Source organism: Ylistrum balloti, unplaced genomic scaffold (genome assembly GCF_031769215.1).
Source record: "Ylistrum balloti isolate Yb309-2 unplaced genomic scaffold, AGI_CSIRO_Ybal_v1 Utg370910, whole genome shotgun sequence".
NCBI lineage: Eukaryota > Metazoa > Mollusca > Bivalvia > Pectinida > Pectinidae > Ylistrum > Ylistrum balloti.
The window spans coordinates 154,278-175,272 of NW_026782516.1; the positions used below are offsets into that span (position 1 = coordinate 154,278).

At 36.4% G+C, this 20,995-nt stretch overlaps 1 protein-coding gene across 1 annotated transcript in view; it reads right to left on the bottom strand.

Moving 5' to 3' along the window:
* LOC132559428 (inverted formin-2-like) overlaps positions 1–20,995 on the bottom strand; it is a 48,842-nt gene that overhangs the window by 6,958 nt on the left and 20,889 nt on the right. The window contains exons 2-6 of the mRNA XM_060224042.1: positions 4,506–4,621; positions 3,373–3,532; positions 2,778–2,956; positions 1,753–1,832; positions 54–1,102 (exon numbers count right to left, since the gene is read on the bottom strand). Coding sequence (XP_060080025.1) covers positions 54–1,102; positions 1,753–1,832; positions 2,778–2,956; positions 3,373–3,532; positions 4,506–4,621 — 1,584 coding nt within the window. The remainder of the gene's footprint in view (positions 1–53; positions 1,103–1,752; positions 1,833–2,777; positions 2,957–3,372; positions 3,533–4,505; positions 4,622–20,995) is intronic.

Sequence of the window (20,995 nt, forward strand, 5' to 3'; positions counted from 1 at the left end):
AGAAAAAATACAGGTATGCACGATCATAGTGCAGCCTGACGTCACATACTTACCACTAACAGTCTGGGGTGGTACTTTGGTCCAGTTGAAAACCTTCATCTTGTGTTTTGGTTTAGGTGTCCAAAGAGCTTTTGCAGGTTGTTGGTAAGCATAGAAAGTCAAATTAGCAGGCACAGGTCGAATCTTTCCCATTCCAGGTGGTGGAGGCGGTGGCGGCACGCCACCCATTCCTGGCATTGGTGGAGGTGGGGGTGGAGCGGCTCCACCCATTCCTGGCATTGGAGGGGGTGGAGGTGGGGGTGGAGCGGCTCCACCCATTCCTGGCATTGGTGGAGGTGGAGGTGGAGGTGGGGGTGGAGCGGCTCCACCCATTCCTGACAATAGCGGTGGCGCTGGCGGAGGTGGAACGTATCCTCCAATGCCTGGCAATGGTGGTGGTGGTGGTGGTGGTGGTGGTGGAGTTGGAGCGGCTCCACTCATCCCTGGCAGTGGTGGAGGCGGAGGTGGGGGTGGAGCTGCACCCAATATACCTGGCATAGGAGATAAGGGAGGTGCGCAGCCACCTGGAAGCGGAGGAGGTGGGGGCGGAGGAGGGGGTCCTGTAATATCCTGGTGAGATGGCGACAGGGAATTTTTGGAAATTAAGGCATCTGGATTATCATTCATCATTATTCTCTTGATATGTTGTTTTTGTTGATATGTTAATTTGGATGGAGTATTACTTCCACACAACACACATTGGTGTGGAACGTTCTGTGTACTTGGCAGAGGAGCTTGAACGCTTGTCAGAGGCGTTCTGGACAATGGGGAAACTGTACTGGTCAGTACAGATTCCTCAATAACAAGTTTTTTATTTTCTGCGTCTATAGATTGCATAGATTCGCCAGTAGACGGAGATATTGCACTTTTGTCCATTTCAACTTCTGGTATCACCTGACATTTAACCTGATCGGTCTGTATCCCAGTCGACATTGTAGGGACTTTCATTATAGAAGGAAACATTGACCCCACGAGGACTGAAAATGAACGTCTGCCATCGGAGACGGTGTCCACTAGAATAGCTTTTCTAACCGTGGACTCCACGAAGTTCCATTGTAGGTCGCTAGAAAGGAGCAAAAGCAAAAAGTTAAAGGTCTAAATACCAGCCATGTTTGTCATTTGAAATTGTCGAATGTTTTCAAGTCACATCACTCTTTTTGCTGTTAATTTATTTGAATATTTGTAGCAAAAATGTCATTAAATCTAATAATCCCCTTAACGAGACCGTTAAAAACTGGAGTAGTTTTAAGTAATAATCTTGTCAGTGAATTATCATGCAATAACTTTGAGACATAAATGAGCTTGTTTTTTAACCTGGGGATGATGATTTGCATATCGTTTATAATTTTACCTATTTATATATAGAACGCAAATATGTTATATTCAAGGCGTCTTTAATATCTTAGTTTAAGCAAATTATCATTTTCCTAATGAAATGTTTCTGATTGTATGGTTAATAGGTGACGTTTCACTGATATGTTTCTTAAAATATTCAGGTTTTTTTATTATATGGCTTTGTTTTGACAGATGGGGAATTTCCCTTGCCATGTGATACTCAGAGTAACTAGAATTCTCTGAAAACAGTAAATGATTAATTTGATTAAAACATCCTAAAATGGTAACAATATGAGTTATATGGATTTATAATCTCATAGCTGCCGAGCTCTTTACGACAAAGTACCTAAATAATTTGTGATGTCAAGAAATATCTACCTGATCGGGCTTTTGGGATCGATCTGTAGGAGCGCCTGCAACACGTTCATGAACACATCCGACTGCGGAGTGTTGTACACCTGTTAATATGATGTAAATCGACGTTTAATAGACATCCATTTGATACGATTTGACGTAAATGTCATATCTTCGCATACCAACGGCTAATGTATGTACTGATCATATATAATTAATTCTGTGTTGCTTTATTGAAACTTATTCCATTCAAATATATTTGTACTGAGGATGGGGAGAGGGTAAGAAATTATTTGATAGACAATATAAGGAGATCATTTGACCGTCACTATGATTTCTATCTGATGAATGAGGTCATAATGACCATTGGAAAAATTATCTTCACAGCCTGAGAAATGCCATTTCATTTTAAAGATTTATAAATATGAAGAAAATAAAGATCTCGCAATTATAATTCCTTCAGAAAAAACTAATTACCAGACTCCACACAATGAAAATTTATCTAACTTATGAAAACCATCATAACAATACCGGAGGCTTCGAAAAATTCATATAACAAAAAATATGTATGTATCCTAATCGATTTAACTCTCTCTTTCGTTGTAACAAGCAGATAATACAGAACTTTACAGCTTAAATGGGGCAAGCATTCATGATAAGGTTGAATCATGACCTGAGATACGGTAACTTTTCATCTTCTAGTGGCACGGTTCAACATACTTGATGTGCTTTTGAAATTATTATTCAACACTGAAAACTATGACATTCAATGAGCATTTGGGTTGATGCTCCTCCCGTTCTGTTTTTTCACATTTCTGTCCCTCTGTTATTCTTCCAACTCCTACATCTATACTTCAACAACTTAGGCTCTTAAACCATCATTGACGAGTCCTATAATAACGAAACACCTGGATGATGCAGTTTAAATCATTATTAGGCTATACTTATCCAATTATAAATTTGTATTGAACGCTGCTCTTATGCGACTAGATGCTGCCAAGATTTTCCCTATCTATCCTATTGAAATTCTCAACCACGCGTTGGCGTACCTTCTGGAAAACAGCATTGAACACGTCCCTATGGTCATTTAGATTGACAATTTCGGGGTTGAGTTCGGCGTATTCATCATCATCGGACTGTTTTTCCTCGTCGAACACATCGCACTGGATCACCAAGTCGTCGTCGTCCTCGTTACGTAAGTTGTTGATGATATCTAGCAAGTTCAAACCTGTGAAGATGTTGAAAAAGTCCGAAAAATGAGATCAAGGACATCGGAATACATGTTTTATATATTCGGTTATCACGTGTTTATAATATACGCATATCTGTTTGTGTAAAAAAACTAAAGGTAAAGGTCAACAATACATTTCATTATTTGATGTCCATAAACTATTTCAAAGCCAACAAACCTGAAAATGCAATTTCAACAATAAACACATTTTAATTATCATTAAGTACCAACCCAGTAATTGTCATGTAATCTTATAACTATCGTACATAAGTTTATCCTTACCATAAGCAACAGAAGATCTTTGGACTATCACAGTGTGTATGGTTTACGGGATTCGACGAAGAAAGGTTAGAGTGTGTTTTAAGAATAAATGTGAGAAATATCCTACTTTCATAATAAAACTCATCATTTACCTATAAATTCGTTGCGTACGCAGATGCGATCGTCCAACGTTTCCGTAGCAACAAGAATACAATTGATGAATCCCAATATGGTGGTTTTGTATGGGACCAGTTCTGCCATGCGGAGTTCATTGACTATGAGACTAAAACGGTACCGCTGTTTCTTCAACGACTACAACAGATAAAGAAAGATGGAGGATTTTTCAACAACACCGGCTAATGTTTACTGTATCATTTTTGCTCCAGAACCTATCTAGAGGGCGAAATTACCAATTAATGTCAATAAAGGTGCTCGGGTGGAGGATGAAGACTGATGCAGTATTATCATGAATATTAAAATGACATAAGGTTGTGTTACTGATAGCCTTATTAGTGGTACCTGTAGCAGAACAAATATTACTCAGGGGACCCCGAGCGCTATGCTACACAATAAAACAAGGCAATAGTGAGTGTCTCCAACAGTAAGTGTGGCCGACTTTTTTTATGAAAGGTGTCTAGAAACCTCGGTCCAAATCTTCATGTATTGGGGAATCAGATCGATATATTTGTTCGAGCGATAATCGATCCACAGGGACGACATCAACCATTGTCCACATGTGGTGGACACTACTACACACTCACCATAAATAACCCAGCCATTATATTACATTTGAACTACAAAATGGATTTAATCCAGGCACCCTTCGTATATATCTCCAGAATCGCTTATGGTAATTTTATAAGCTGTATGCCATCGAATCTCGGGAGAGTCTTCCCTTCATGATAAAAAATAATTAAGACCAAGTCTAAATGTCGCTGTGATGAATTTATGAAGTGTTTGTTCAGTCAAAGCGTGACAATACATTGCCATCAAGCTTTTTTTGAGGCGATGACGCCTCCGCGAAATTTGTATGACAATCATTAATGATCTCTCAGCTTTCCATAAAAACGGTTCAAAGTACAAAGTACCTTTGTTATTAATCAAATATCCTTTTCACTTTCCTTATCATCACGCTATCGAAGCCACAATTTACTATTTCATTTGTATTAAAAAAAGAAACTTATATTTAAGACCCGATTTAATGATTCAAAATTCAAACAACCGCTTTTATTTGAAGTTCCTACCAGATTTTGGGCTGTCGTAAGTTTGACCAATTTTGCTTTACCTTGTAGGACTCCAGCGCGTCCAAAGCCAACACGTAACCATCGGTCGAGTACACACATAAGGCGGACAGTAACTCAAACACTTGTTTCTTCACCATAACGTTGTTTGTATCCAATGCTGGAAAGAGGTAAACCATAATCTGTTGTAAAATATTGTTTAACATCATCAAATCTAAATATTAGATATATCTAAACATACAGAATCTTACAAGTCTATTTATATTCGTTTCTGACCCTAGTTGTGGTTTTTACTTATTTACAAAGTTGAATGACTTTTGAACAGTAGTTATCTTTCGATTTTATTCTGTTTTAAATAGCATGCTCGTGCCGGGAATTCAATGTTGGCCACGTTTACTGACTTTACAGCGGCAAACGTTCATCAAAGTTCTGGAATCGTCTCTGAAACACCCATTCGTCTTTTAGAAGCTTCATTCAGCATTAACTGATTAAACATTTCAATTTCAGAGTACATAATAATTATATACATGTAAAAGTAATAATAGACTTTTGTAACTTAATTAATGCGCATTCTCCCCGAACTGGGCGGTTGTAAGGGGGATGCTTTGCCAGAACCCACGGGAAACCAACCATCAACAGCGTGGTAGAAGTACTAATGATCAAAGTACTGTAAGTACTAAGGATACAAACGACAGAAAAAACATGTGAACGCTGGATAGGACGTAACTTTACACAAAATAAAGAGTTCAAACATCAATTAAATCAGACAAAAGCAAGTGTTACAATGATAAAATTGAAATTATGTACACGTAACTGAATATTTGGAATATGCATCAAATACTCATTATATCACAAACAATAAATATTGATAATTTGTTGGCGTAGGTTTAAACCAGTGCAATGTGATGATGATGGCGATAGAAATAATGGAACTAATTGCTTTGATAACAGTAGGAAAAGTGTTGTCCACAATCTATGAATGACTATGTGTAAAATATGCTCCTGTTGTATGTTTTCCTATAACATGGAGAAAGTATAGTAAGTCTTTTTTCGAAGTTTCATCACCTGGTCATAGTCTGGATACAACACCAGGACGCCATACAAAACAACATTTTAGTTTAATTCAGTCTTTTATTCATCATGCGTTAACTTTTCACATTTTTATCTTCTCCTCAAGAACAGCTGAGCTGATTTAAACCAAAGTGATCACTGGTATCAATATAGAAAGGAACCAAAAGTTTTGTTCCCCATCCTCTAGGGTTTACGGCATATGGCTAATACAGTGAAAACATGTTATTTTGACTAACCTCTACTTGAGACAAAGAATTTCTCTATAAAACACTTAAAATGGTTATGATGTCAAAGAGTAGCTCCAGCAAACTAGCCAAATTTGTGGTCTCTTAATGTACCATTAAGCCTCCAGAGATGGAGAATTTTTCAGTTCGTTTGATAAACCGTCAACATTTTGTATTGGCATTCGTTTGAAAATTATAGAAAGAGCAAAGATATTGCTCTCCAAGTTGTAAGATAATATGGTCGAGGGTCAGCAACATTTTTTTCCATGATTTTTTTGTATAGGTCACAAATAGCACTGCTAGAAAATGATGTGAAAATTTTAGTTTCAAAGTCGTGGGATCAAAGCTCGATGACACAGAAGTAATAAAATGTCATTTTTTCCGAACCTGTTATCTTTTTGCATATTTAGATATTTTGAAACATTTTTATCTCTTAACCAACACCTTTGTCTGATTGCCACATGCTGGTTATATATGGCATTCCATGTTGGACTTTGGAATTTGATCTATCTGCCTTTTAATATTTTGATATGATCAAAGATCTCAGAAAATCTTGTTTTTGTCACCAAACAATCCTTATTAATTAGTTTTAGCTGATAATCATATAACTGACTCATTCATTACTTGCTGTGAATGAGTAATACAATTCCAATGTAAAATCAATATAAAATATTTCCTGCCAACCATCTTGTCCTATAATTACAAAAGATCAAACATGTTTATGCTGTGTGCAATTTCTAAGAAAGTCCCCTGAGCACTTTTCTTTAAATTGCGGATAGAGGTACATTTACATCTATATTGAATACTTCATTACTGAGTATACTTTGTAAATTATCGGTATAGACACTTAATTAGACTAGACTCCCGTATATATTTCAAAGAGTGTTCCGAAATAAATCAACTAACGTAGCCTTTCAACTGACAACAAATAAACGGTCTTGACAATAACCGGAATTTCGTGTCCTTTAATAAGTCCGCATTGTCTTTGTTGTTTTCAATCCGCAATATTTAATAGTTTTATTTGTGAGGCTGTTCACGTTTTTTATCATGTCTGGTTCATTTCAACTTGTGCCCAATCCTCTCGTCACTGTTTTAACAAATACACATTCAGCCAAAAAAATACATGAATATCTATTACAATAAATAAATGGGAAATATCTATTTTTGTAAAAAAAAATTCCATCCCGATAATTGAGTCACGACATGAGCTATGTTTTTGGGGTACTTTATATATCAATAACAACAAAGACAGAAGCATATCCAGTAATGTAATTTTATAAAATGATGAATAACATGGCAGACATGGTAATAACAAAGTTAAACATGTTGTACAAACATATTTACAGTATAAACAATATCATAATCTTAATATAGCCACAAAGATGGAGCATGACATACGCCGAGCATTCATCGCGTTGTACAAACATGTATTACAATATGAACAATGTCATAATTTTGATATATTCAAAAAGGTAGAACATTAAATGACTAGGAAGGAAATGTGTCAAAGCCTAAAGGATAAAGCGTGGGATGGTGGGCCAAACCAGTTCCGCCACCAAATTTCCACCTTGTAAGATATTTTTTTGTCACGTGACCTTAATCCGCCTAGCCGATTGGCTTGTTTTGGCCGAAATGTTTCGGGTGTACTTGATTAAGCTTCAACCACCGGACTCTGTTACAACTGAACTTTCATAGCCGTTGACTTTTAAATGTTCGAAACGTTCAGCAAATATAAACTGATATCAAACAAACATGTTTGTGATATTCTTTTTAAAAACTATTTGAAGTTCCACTATAATTTCAAATATCGCTTGAAAAGAGATGGGCAAAGTGAACCATCTACCTCTTGTAATGGCGAGACAGAAGTTAAAGGTTGTCAACAAGCAGACTGAAAACATGCAAATGTTGTTAACATCTGGTAAGTGAAAATGAAGAGCTTCGCTTTCCTGTACACGTTTTACTTCAGTAATTCAATTGTAGAAATTTCTACGAAATACTTTCGAAGCATTAAAAAGATTTAGTTTGGATTACAAAATTTAGATTATACGAAGGATTTTACAAACATGAAATGGAAATGAATAAAAAATGCGATGCACTCTGATAAACCATGCTCAAAATCTGAAGTACAGATTGTCGTTGCTTTTTTTCTTTTATGTTCATAGCCTCTCTTAATTTATGAGGTCCGTGTAATTCCAGTATGTCGCTTTTATTAGAGAAGTCCTCGAATCTCGCTGAAAGCACCACTTCCTGCGATTTTGTTCATTGTATCATCGGTAATTCAAAATTTAATCGTGTTACACATCATTCTTTGATATTTTGAAATCACGATTAGTGGTCCTATCTGTTGATATTTCATGAATTTGTGACAAAAAAGGACGAAGAACGATGAAAAATTCCGACGAGAACCTTTACGTACAGTGTATGCCTCTCGCCAATCTAAGAAAAATAAACGTGGTTATGATTTTCAAAATGTTATATTCATGCAAAAAGGACATAATTTGAAAAGAAGTCGAAACGTAATGATCATTTCGATTCTGAGATGATAATTATTTCTTGTTTTCCAGGCTGATGCTGAGAGTCGCTATAACAGTAATGAACATGCAGTGTTCTTATTGGTCAAATGTACATGCGAGTTTTATGAATGAAAATGGTAAAGCTTAGTTCCCAACTCTCTTGATAAATGTCGTCATGGCTCAAATCAAATGCACCAAATAGAGGAATCAGCAGAGAGTCATTTGTGTCTAAAACGAAAGTATTCAAGGACTAAACAGAAGTGTTTACCGATCAGTTAAACAGATCATTCTTCCATATTTTATTCAATATTTCATAACATGATATTCTATGTTTGCTATTGCAGTAATGAATACACAGCGTTCTGATTGGTCATGATTTGAGATATTTCATGAATGAAATGATATAAATGAAAGTAGTACTTAAAAAAAACTGTGCTTAGATGACGTCATGACTAAATCATTTTAACGTAGAAAAGTTAACAGCATAGAAAATAAACGACTAAAGCGGTCAGTGTTAAAACTGAATAGAGTCTATAAACTAGCGCTTAACTCTTCCGGAGATAGAAAACGCTTACTTTTTACATCTTTTTATCCATGAAATAGTAGAACGTCATTACAGTTTGAGATAGCGGCAGAGGACATCCGAAAATACATTATAGGTATGTTTGATGTTTTGAGCCACTGCTCTCTGTAGTGATAGCAGAGGACATCCGAAGAGAGCTTACATTCTGTAGCTGCAGCAGTAGCGATAGACATGATTTGAGTGGAAAATAGAATGGTACAAATCAATACCTGGGGGAAAATTGTAGGAAACCTATCATGTTATTCATCAAAGCCATGCCTTATGTCTATTTCTGGAGAAGTTAAATCCCTCATACACGTTTTCATTAATAAAAGTGTCACGAGGTTCCACCATTTTATAGATATTTGTTATCCAAATGAGTCCTGTATTTCACACCCACGCACATCACATCAAAAGAAAATTAATATGTTTTGTTTGAAGAATAATTGACTCCCGTTGTAATTTCAGCTGTATCTCCCGTCTCCTTTCTTAATTTGGCATCGAAAAACATGGACGAACGACAGGACGGACGAACGAGTAAGTGATGCACTGTAACTCCCTGTCAATACTTCCCACACAAGTAAAAAATATATCAGGCATTAAGCTACGAGAACCAATAAAAGTCATCATCTTTGATCAACAAATATTTATATCTGCCGGTTCTTTTTGTATACATTCTTTCATGATATTGCAACAAATCGGAAAAAAATATTCTAACGGAAAGAGATATAAAACTCATATAAATCGTAATGTGTGTTATAAATCTGTTGGTTATTGATCTTTCTAGAAACGCAAACAAGACACTTTATCTCGGGTTTCAATCGTCAGGGTTTTCGTTGACTGGTCTTATAACAACCATTGTAGTCAATAGATTATCCCGACGTGGTAGATTCTGTCAGTTTAATTCGCCTGTGCCTACATCGTGTGCTTTAACGAAGCAGGAAGTAACACGTTACGCGGATGTTTTTCGTATTTAGTGTTTTATCCATGAAATAATTCCAAAGCCCATATTGCACACGCAAAACATGTACATCCATTTCATTACAGCGAGGACAGTAAACATATATTGCTCACATCCAATCTTATTGCTATTTAAATGATGCATATTTAAACACAGGTAACTTATGGCCAGCCATGGTAATTTAGATTTAATAAAAATAGTTATTTAGCTCTCTGATTCCTTAAGCCTTAGGCTAGACATCACTAGGTATATAACAATTAACGTGTTGTGTAAGACAAGCCAATTTAACACATATTCAAGGAGCAATGTTGGTAATAACTTAAATGTTTACGATAGTTTCTTAAGTATAATAGATATCTTATATAACATATAACTTACAGAAAATTGAACGAGCTGTTGCGTATTTCGCTACACATTAAATTCCCCAATCTCCAATAAAATCAGGAAGCAAGAAAAGTAATACCCCAAATAAACAGCAAGGTAACTTCGCTTTATTATCGACACAAGAAAATATATCGAATGAGGTCGAATCTCCCTGAAGTGCTATATTTTCGTAATATAAGATTGTTCATGCATATTAGCAAAATGAAATCTTATATATTCAACAAAAAAAGAAACGCACAATTAAATTATGCAATCAATAGCCTATGATATTTTGGGAAATCTGTACAAAAATTTTATATCAGTCTGAAGGGACAAGTCTTCTCTTTACAATACTGTAGAAGAAAAGTCTGTGCGACGTCACTCAGTTATTTAAAGCGGGTTACCCGCGAAAAACAAAATGACATTTCAGTACCTGGTGTGGGATTCTTGCTCGAATCCTTGCACAGAGTCTCCTATGCCTTAAATTCATGAGAACATTAATTAAGGGAATGTTGTTCCATTCTTGCGTTAATGCTGGGCATCAATCACGACAGATTCTGGCAACGGTCGAGCATTGTCTTGCTGGAAAATTAGGTTATGACGTCTGAGAAGTGGAAGGACATGTGGTTGGTCTGTGTATCGAACATCATTGAGGTTTGGATCAAGGATCCCTAAGGGTTTTTTTTTACTCCATAGGAAATACCTCCCTGAACCATTACAGAAGCCCCTCCGAATCTATCGCGTTCAACCACACATGCGTCCGCGAAACCGCTTCTGCGATATACCTTTTACTTCTGTCTGAGTAATATAGACAGAATCTAGACTTATCAATGAATATCACGCGCCTCCACAGGCGCATCCCAAACCTACTCGGGCCATGTCTGCGCACCCAGTCAAGACGCACTTGCCGCCTTCGAGGTGTCAGAGATGGCCCGACTGATGGCCGGAATGATTCTCTCGGCACACAAGCGGTTCCTGGCAGTTTGAGCACTAATGGGCCTGCCATGAGGTATGTGACGCAGTCTCTACACCAGTCTTGAATCTGTTGCGGAAGTGCGACTATCGAATCGCCCTGTCTTGTCGTGTGGTCGTTACACGCGGACGACCACTTCTGGGACGATCGGAAACTAACCCGGTAGCACGGAAAAGTGTATAGAGATGGTTAATTGTACACGTAGCAACGCCAAACTGCCATGTGACCATCCATCAACATCGCAATGGCTCTACCTCACTGAATTTGCGTTAAGCGTGGCATCTCGGTCAATGGCGAAATCAAAATGCCAACGCGGAAAATTAATGTGGCTGAACTTAGAGTAGTGGTTGAAATTATTCGTTTGAAAAAAAATCCGGCTTTGCTTGATAACGCTGCGTGATTTGAACTAAAGAAACTCACAGAGTAAGACAATGCCATCGTCATGCTTGGCTGATCTTAGGGTAGGTTGTCAAGAAGGGAGATCATTCTTGATGTAAAACCTCAGCTAATATTCCGTTATTTCCTTACAGCTAAGGTGTACTGCTTTATTCGTTTCTTGTTTTGTTGTGTATAGGATATGTGACATCTTATATACTTATTCTAGGTAAGCTCCAACATGACATAAGTTTTACATACGATATATCACACACTTTACCGTAATGTTATAACATATTCTATACTATACAATATACTTTGATCAAATACAAGATCGAATTAACTCTTTGAACAACTTGACATACTAAAGGTCACTAAGAAGTTGTTTGTAAGTTTACAAACTTTTTAAGATTGAACATGACTATAAATAACCCCTAAAGACCTGTCTTTTACCAAGCTAAATCCTCTCTCTTAGCATGGTTGATCATTAAGAGCATTGTGATACTTAGAATATCATGATTTATTTTGTCATCAAGCCAGAAAATGCATGACCTATGCCGACATGTTTTAAAATCTGAAATATTACCACCACCCCACACATCCCACACACACCTAATATGTTGCAAAGCATTACTTTCTACTTGCATGTAAAGCGGAAGTCAAATGCAGGTCCTTTACCAGATACATTAAAATGGTTTCCTTATATTAACCGTGGATATGCGTGCATTGAGACTGTGATCACGTGCTCTTTGTTATCGTTCCTAGAGTCGCGTTTCGTATGACAAAGTCATAGGCAATGTTTTTTTTTTTATCATTCTCTGCCCCAGTCGACTGCCAAGCTTATCACGTTACTGGAAGATTGAAACAAAGGGCAGTAACTCTGGGAAATCAGAATGTATATTATGTGTCCTTTCTTGTAACGCATTTCTTATAGCCGAGACGACGCATACCTTCTGTCGCGTTTTTTGTGTGTGCCAAACGACATGTTCCTTGTAACATATAACGCGCCCTACCTTCAAACAGAGCACGTGTTCCTTTTGACCGAGAGGACGCGCACCTTGTGACGGACGCGTTTGAAACGGACATTGATTTTCTCGGATCGAAAAAAAAAACAACTTTTTTTTCTTTTTTTTTTTCGATCCGAGAAATCTGTCACTACTGATTACAAGCATATTCGTGAGTATATCATTAGTTGCATTTTCACATATTACCATTGTGGATGGTATTATCTACAGCAACAGATAGACGCTTTCGCACGAAGTTAAAAGAATATCACTTGGGATCTATACAAACCTTTAAAACGAACAGCAGATCCATTTTCATCTTTACATGCCGTTTTGACGATAATTAAACCAGCACGCCAGACATCACGTTAGACTTAGCAGAGAATACTTCAGTATGAAATATTTTGTAACGAATCACGTGAGCTTCTAGTAACACACAGCACGCGAGTCACCATACAAACATACCCACACTAGATGTCGTGATAGAGAAACCCTGCACACTTCATAATGCTGCATACATGAACGTGTAGTTTTTTACATTACAAATTTATTCATTGATTCCACAAAACAAATCCATATTGAAATTCATCTCCTTATCTAGCCGGTCAGCAAGCTGATTCAACATTTAAGTTGTTGAAAAATGATACAAGGTTGGGCAAAGTTTGGGATAATGAATAGGTATTTGATTTATGAACTATGTATGTCTGGTCTTCAATGTAAATAGTTATATCCAGCTCAATACAGCAGTGAAAATATTTTGTGTAGAGACTTGAAATTAGAAATACTTGATGACACGACTTAAGGTAGTAATGGATCGAGAAAGATCCTCCCCAGTTAGTGTAAAGTTATATGATATTTAAGAATCTTTTACCTTAGGTTGAGATTTTTTTTACTTGCATGCAGTATTAGTCGTGAATATATTTTGCTGTTGTCAGGATACGTCCTAGTTTTATGAAACTTATCAGTGTGGCGTTAAGATATAATGAATATCAGAGAGGTATAAATAGATCCCCAATGACTCATGCGACAATTCTATATCACAGTAGATCAGTTATATACGTCTCGATACGTGTATTGCTTTATAAATGATACCAGACTTCAAAGAATATCATTTTTTTATATGGACTCTTAAAAGATCTTGATCAATTCTTGAAATTTTGGGTTAAAGAAACTATAAAATTATATGTATAGGACCATGCATTAAGCGATGTGTTCCGTACCTTTAGCAAACCTGTGGTGACACTGACGGCCAATGAGACACTCCAGTCCTAGAGAAGAATTCATCACAGTTCGGATACACATCACACATTCCAGCATTAGGACCAAATTAGCGAATCTCCCAGAGTAACGTCCCAGATTACTCAAACACTCAAAAAGCAATTCCAAGCCGTCATGTTGTAGGAACTCTTCAATAGACTTACTTTTTGTATTTTTTAAAACTTTTCTCAATCGCGAGAAATTAATTACTGATGGATTTTTCAATAAATATACGCATGGTTTCTTGGTCATATGAACTGAACGGAAAACTGTCACCAAAGAAACGTCTGACCTTGACCTCTGACGAAAGAACTTCCGAGGATTAACATCCGGTTCGTCGATTTCGATTTCTATGTCAGAAAGAGACATGTTCAAAGCAATGTTTCATCCGTGTATTCGGTTTCTCCGATGATATACTCCGTCTGAGCTGTCTAAGTCTACAAACACATCAATATGATAGCAGATATTCCGCACATGACGGACCAGTCTCTTCAGAAAGAGCGTCGCACTGCAGCATCACTGGTAAAGTATTATCTGTAAAGATGAGTTGGTGCCAGTGTGACTCTCCTTCTGTGAAAGGAAAATGGTGTCGTTCACACAGAGGCTAGCACTGTTTGTATGGCAATTATGTTAGTATAGATTAAAACTAGGTCACTCATACATGTGCATCAGTGTTGGATAATCTTTCCTCGGATTTTGACGTGAATCCGGATGATCATGAAGACATCTCGATATCCCGTTTCTTATGTTACTTGAATTATATTCTGTAACGCCCTGAACCATACCGATGCTTGCATTATTAAAGAGACCTACACTTTCCCGCTCTGTCTTCGGCGCTGCTATACGGCGAGTTCGTACCACAGGTGAGGAGCAAGAACGTGGTCGCAACTGTTTGGAGGAGAAAATCTCCAGTAATACTACCCATATAAGTAAACGCATTCCATTCTAAATTATTATCTAACATCGCAGTTCATCTGAAACTATAGAAACAGTCAATACTAATCCGTTATCTGGATCCATCAAGACAAAATTAAATAACCAATATAGATCCAGCTGGTGCGACATACATAGATACAATATAACATCTTTTCAACATTAAGGGGGCGGGGTGAGGCTGTTACACTAGATTACACATGAAAGCAATTTCGTAACAAAATTTTAGTTATGAAGCAGCCTTTCTAACATAAATTTCATTATTATTTATTTGATCGAACATGAACATTGCCTTAAGGGTTTGCTTGTGTAAACATATAAAATCAGATAAAAAAATCAATAAAAATTTAGTAAGTACATAACATCAGCTTCAATATATTCACCATGTCACGAACACAGTGACGTTGATGTTCTCTTCCATTCTGATGATTTAACCGTGGTTGTGTACACCCGTGCTAAGTTAGCGACCAACATTTACGCCTAGCCTTTTCGTGTTGTAAACCGGAACTGCTTCTCTTATCTGCACGAAACAGGACACGCCAATGAATCTAAAAATGATTCCCTCCGTGTGACTAACTTGACTAGACGGAGGTACGTAGAGGTTCCAATGCCCTCTGGGAGATATACGTACGTAAATCGGATGGAGTGAAAACAGGACCCTCAATGACACTGACAGGTCTGTCGAAAAAACACTGCTGTCGTACTGGATTGATTTTATACAAGCAAGACACTTACGTAGCCTTAATACCCCCTCCCACCTCCTACCAAAAAAATAAAAAATAAAACCACAAAAATGAAAACAGGAAAGAAGTGAAGTGTACGTAATGTCTAGTTGTATGAATTAATGAAAATATGCATAATTTTAGGTAATTATAATTTGGTCAAAAGGTTTAGCATTATTCTGGACAAAAGATGGGGAAATTTGATACGATCGTTTGAGCAAGGCTTTTTATTCTTCTCACAGCAACAAGGACGATTACCAATAAGCAATGGCGGTCATTTGTGTACCATTTTGTTAACAGTTTAGTTAACATTTACAGGAAGGCTTTTCATCTTCAAATTGTGATAAGTTTTTATAGCTTCAGATGAAATATCAAAAGGTTGTTACACCGGGTTAGTCAAGCACTATACATTGCTACAGCTCACGACTCAGCCTTGTCTTCTGTCGACAGGAAATACTCTCTTGGGTGGAATAATAACGCTACGATCAGAAATCACCACACGAATGCCTTATTAACACAATGCATCACCATTCTCCTGTTAGCGATACAAGTCCAATACCGGCGTGTTAAAGTCTAACAATGTCTGGAGGGGCAGGAGCTCGTTCTCAATGTGACGAAGTAGACAGTAAGAAGGATATCTCATAGAGTGAAAACGTAACTGAGATGTAGACGTTGCGAGGTTCTTCTGCTATCGGATAGTGACATGGCAACAGAAAAATGTTTGTGTTAAGTCAGGGGACATTAAACAATGTACATACATATATAGATTTAAACATGTTATAAGGTCATTATATATTGACATATTTGTGAGTACCTATGGTACCGACAGTTACCAAATTAATATTGTGGTGTGATTTCAACTTTAGGATTGATCGAACTCAAGTTTATTTTTCGTGTAATTTCGTGCATTAGTTTTGTGGACTGGCTGAAGATTTTATCTTACATCTACTGTAGTGTTACTCAATATTTCCTGACCGGGTCATATTTATTTCTTCTTAATGAGTAATGAACAGATGTTTAAAGTTCAAATACGATATACATTGCAGCAACGAGAATAGACGTCTGCACACAAATGTCACGAGAGCTCACTCGCCGTGTTAGCCAGGCTAACCAGAACAGCGTCTGATCTGATAACAAATTGCAAACAGAAGGGTGGGTATAATGAAAAATATTAATTCGGAACAACCATTGGCTTTTACCATTCATTAACAAAACACAATGAAATGCGTGTAAAGGTGATGTACGGCAACCAATCAACAAATGTATAGATAGTTATAACGCATTACGTCAACTATTCAATGCGATGCATAAATTTTATTCAAATATAAAATTGTGACACTACAGAGCCATGATAATGACAACGATTACATAAAATGTAATTGGTCTACAGTAATTGTTTACTTTCACATTTTCTTAAACGGGAGTTACATCTTCCTGAACCTCGCTATAATGCAACTATTCTATATACAATATACTCACATAGTACGAGATACTCTTATCAGCTTTCAAAATGTGGTAAACATGAGTGAAACAGCAATGACGGTTTGCCTTGACAAAAGTTTTAAAATCGATTAAAGGACGATAACTCTATATAAAGTCGGACATCACAATTGGTACTTGTATTTGACACTCTGCTATCTGCAGAACAAGAGAGTCAAGCTCCAACTGGAATACTGTGACGTCAAATATACTGGACAATTAACACTGTATAACATGAATTATAATCAACATGGGTCATACAAGTTTAAATTAATTTGTCATGTTACTTTAACTGCCACCTAGAACTATAGAACGTATAGCAAATTAACTTTTACTTATGTGTGTAAATTTACTCATGTGTTAATTTGCATATTATAAGTAAATTTTCGGCGTATGAATGGGGTTTAAGATTTAGATTTTGTAAATCAATTATTACGCATCGTGATTGTGATGTAGACGATGATAACGATAATGATGACAATGATGTTTGTTGGGATATGAAAACAAGTAAAAGATGATAAAATTAGATCCCGCTTATAATACCAGCTGATGTTACACGAAGCTCAGAAGGCCGTCACGAAAAATGCGACCATTCTGTATACTCGAATGTACAGCTGTAGTAGGCACGTTTACAGGTAAAGTGCGATGTCGCACTTGATGCTCGCTATACTTCACGTCATCACAGGTAGAAAGTACATGCACAAGTAGGTGCGCAGTAACTCAAGTGCTCCTTGTCTAGTCTGAACAGGGCGTCTATGTGTTCATAGTGAATACCGACGTCACACGGAAATATCTTCAAGATTTTCCGATTTCGGTTCGGCAAAGATCGTAAATGGAGACAAGTTTACAAAAGGTGAATATTAACGGTTTTTATGTAAAACATAATATCGTCTTGAATGTATTTAAGATGAGTTCATTGTTAGCATATCTATGTAACTAAAACATTTTCTCTCAGAATCTTTAGTGAAAGTGGATTTAAAAAGTATAACAGACACATCTTGAGACGGAATTCGTTCCTAAATGACAAAAATAGTGCAATTATACAATAAATGAAAGTTATTTCTAAATATGTAAGTCATTGGTAAAAAGACTGTTATGAATGTTTTGCTTCAAACGCCTCCGCTACAGTTTTTGTATATCGATGTATACTTCTAAACACCGAAACCAGTAGTTTGAATAATTCTCTTTTTGATATTAGGAAGCAGGTTAGGTATACTATCAAAGAAAACATTTGCGAATGATGTTAGTCGCGATAAACGGAGTTAAAATCAAATCAGTCGACCTCTAGAAATAGACAAAACTGGGCGTTTAAAGAAACAAAGCGTTTTACAATCAGAGTATTGCTGTGACCAATATCGAAGCGACCCTGTGCTAAACGTTCGTGGCAAGGGAGATAATCCGTACATACACCACCATTCATGTAAGGCGAGAAAACGGTAAAACGTCGTAATGGTGATATTGATGAAATCTGTTTCGGAAAGCATTTGACCAACCAAATATTGTTTATCATACCAAAATCTTTGTGCATAACTTAATTCATAATTTTAATTTACTCATCAACGAAAACGTGTAAATACTCGGACATTCATTTCAGATATACAATCATATATGTATGCACGTCCCTGGTTTTAGAAAATCTTGATAAAGAATGGTGTATTGATAAATGTTATAGAAAAAAAAAGTTTACTGGAACAATATAAAGAGTCAGTTCCCAAAAAGCCTTTAAATCTTTTGTAAGCAACCTCGATCCCTCGCGTCTTGTCGGATCTACTGTTCGAAGTATAAGGGACTTGAAAGACTGTCAGTATATTTCTTCAGTCTCAGTCATCAACACTTTCAGCAACTTTATTCCGTGAATGGTATGGCACAGATGAAGGAATAAAAACCTTTCCATATATGGTAGCGTCCTTAACTATACGTAGCATCTCCATTCAATTAAAAAAAAGGCACAACACACATATCTGATATCCGATTTGATGAAACGTATACCTTGCAGACTGGGGGTACATATTCCCCTAAATATACAATATACCACAATCAATAACCAGTGTACATATACGACAAAGTATCACAATATCACTTCCTAAACCTAAGGCCATCCTTAAAATACTCTCTGTTTTGTATTGATGGGCTCATCCTTGGAGAACTTGGGTCGGTAAACAGGAAAATATTTTACCGTGAGAAAAACAAATATATGAGCCAATCAATACAAAACAGAGAGTATTTTAGGGATGGCCTTAGGTTATTTTAATGGTGTTAAAAGATAATCGATTTTGTGTTTTACTATATTTTCGTTGATTTTGTGGTTACTCTTAATAAATGAATTTCTATGTCCATGAGAAAAGACGTATAGTGATTGTTGATTTCGTGAGCAAGATCAATACTCGAAATCAAATGCCAAAGAAAATATACATTTTGCCACGTTTGAGCGCAACGAAAAAGCAGGGTTTTACAGTATATGATATTGTAATAGAAAAAGTCCTAAATATGTAAAGCCTGGAGAGTGGAGATCATTCTGCAACCGACATTCTCCATATCTTTTATAGGATCTTGAATGAGTCTCAGATTTTTTTTCTTCATTTCTACAAGCATTGAAGAGGAAGGAACTGAAACTTTCGTAAAATCGCGTATAAATGAAAAGTAATATATTTACTCCGAAAAGTTACATTTTGATAGGTTTTAAAAACAAAATTTTGACGTAACGTAATTGCCCGAATTACATCACAATCGTTTTCTGACTGGCGCAGATAATAAAAAATCGCTACATTAGTGAAATATACAACAATTATCACACGGGTGAATTAACTAGATAACAACCACATATCGTGATTGTAAAAAGTTAATAGATATGGTATTCAGTGCTAAATTATTTCAGACGGGAACATGTTTTTTGGAGTCGGTAGGTCGCTGCTAAAGAAATATCATAAATCTGATGAGATTTAGGTGGCCATCGGTCAAGTTTGATAATCATGTACAGATTTGTTAAGTACAAATATGTAGTTTAAATAAATAATTAGTGTCATTAAAGTTTGGGATCTCCATGTTGGGTGTTGAAAATAAAAATGACAGTTACAATCAAGTGAGGATTTTCAGAAAGAAATCTTCTTCTGGTTGTGTTATAAGATGAAGGTGACCATGTACTCATCGAAACATCACACTAATCTCCTGCTGTGTGTTATAAGAACATTTATGTTAATGACATTACCAACCCGAAGAAAATGTTCTGAAATTTTCAGGAAGATGCTTCGAAATCCCTGCTAAGTTTCCACATTACACCGCACTGGATTGTCGCTGAGACGGTAACATTGTTACATGGCACATCAGACACCCTTACTCAGTCCTCTGTGCTATTTAATAGACTAATAATTCATTTAATTAAAGAATGTAACTCCAAACAGAAGCGACATCAATCTACCAAAACACCGGGAAGTTCTTACGAAACTGTGGTTCATTCTATGTGGACTGAAAAAAATGCATCTCACTGTTTAAATGTGTTAAAAGGAATGGTTTGTATTTCATCGAAAGCGATCTAGTAAAGTGCTTTTCGGATTTCCTCGCTTCCAGTTATCAAAGAAATTTGAAGATTTTTACAAATATTTAAATTTTTATCCTGCACATTCTTTGTCATTTTTTGGGGGGGCAATTCATATGGAGATCGATCACGTTAGTAATATTTCTAAAGTTTTAAAAGTGATAAAATATACATGTTCTGACGTAAAATAGTCTTTATACTCTGATATGTATTGAAATGTCTATTAAATTTGGTATTTACGATTGGATTGTGTTTGATTTTTATTGCTGGCTGGTTGGATCAATTTGCTATCGAAGTAACGTCACCGAAAGACTTATCTTTGTGGTACTACAGTATAGGAGACAGCATGACTAGCAAGGATAATGAATATTTATCACTTTCAACCTTTCCACGTGATTGATTTGTCCTCGAAATTTGATAAACAATCTAATTGTCTTCTGGCAGTTTGTAGAAAAGTATTTGAGGGTTTTGATTAACAAGACATTGTATTTTGTCGTTTTTGAGGGTTTTTTTTGTCTTTTTACCATGATATGCTCAATGTCAACTTAAGATAACGGCAACGAGT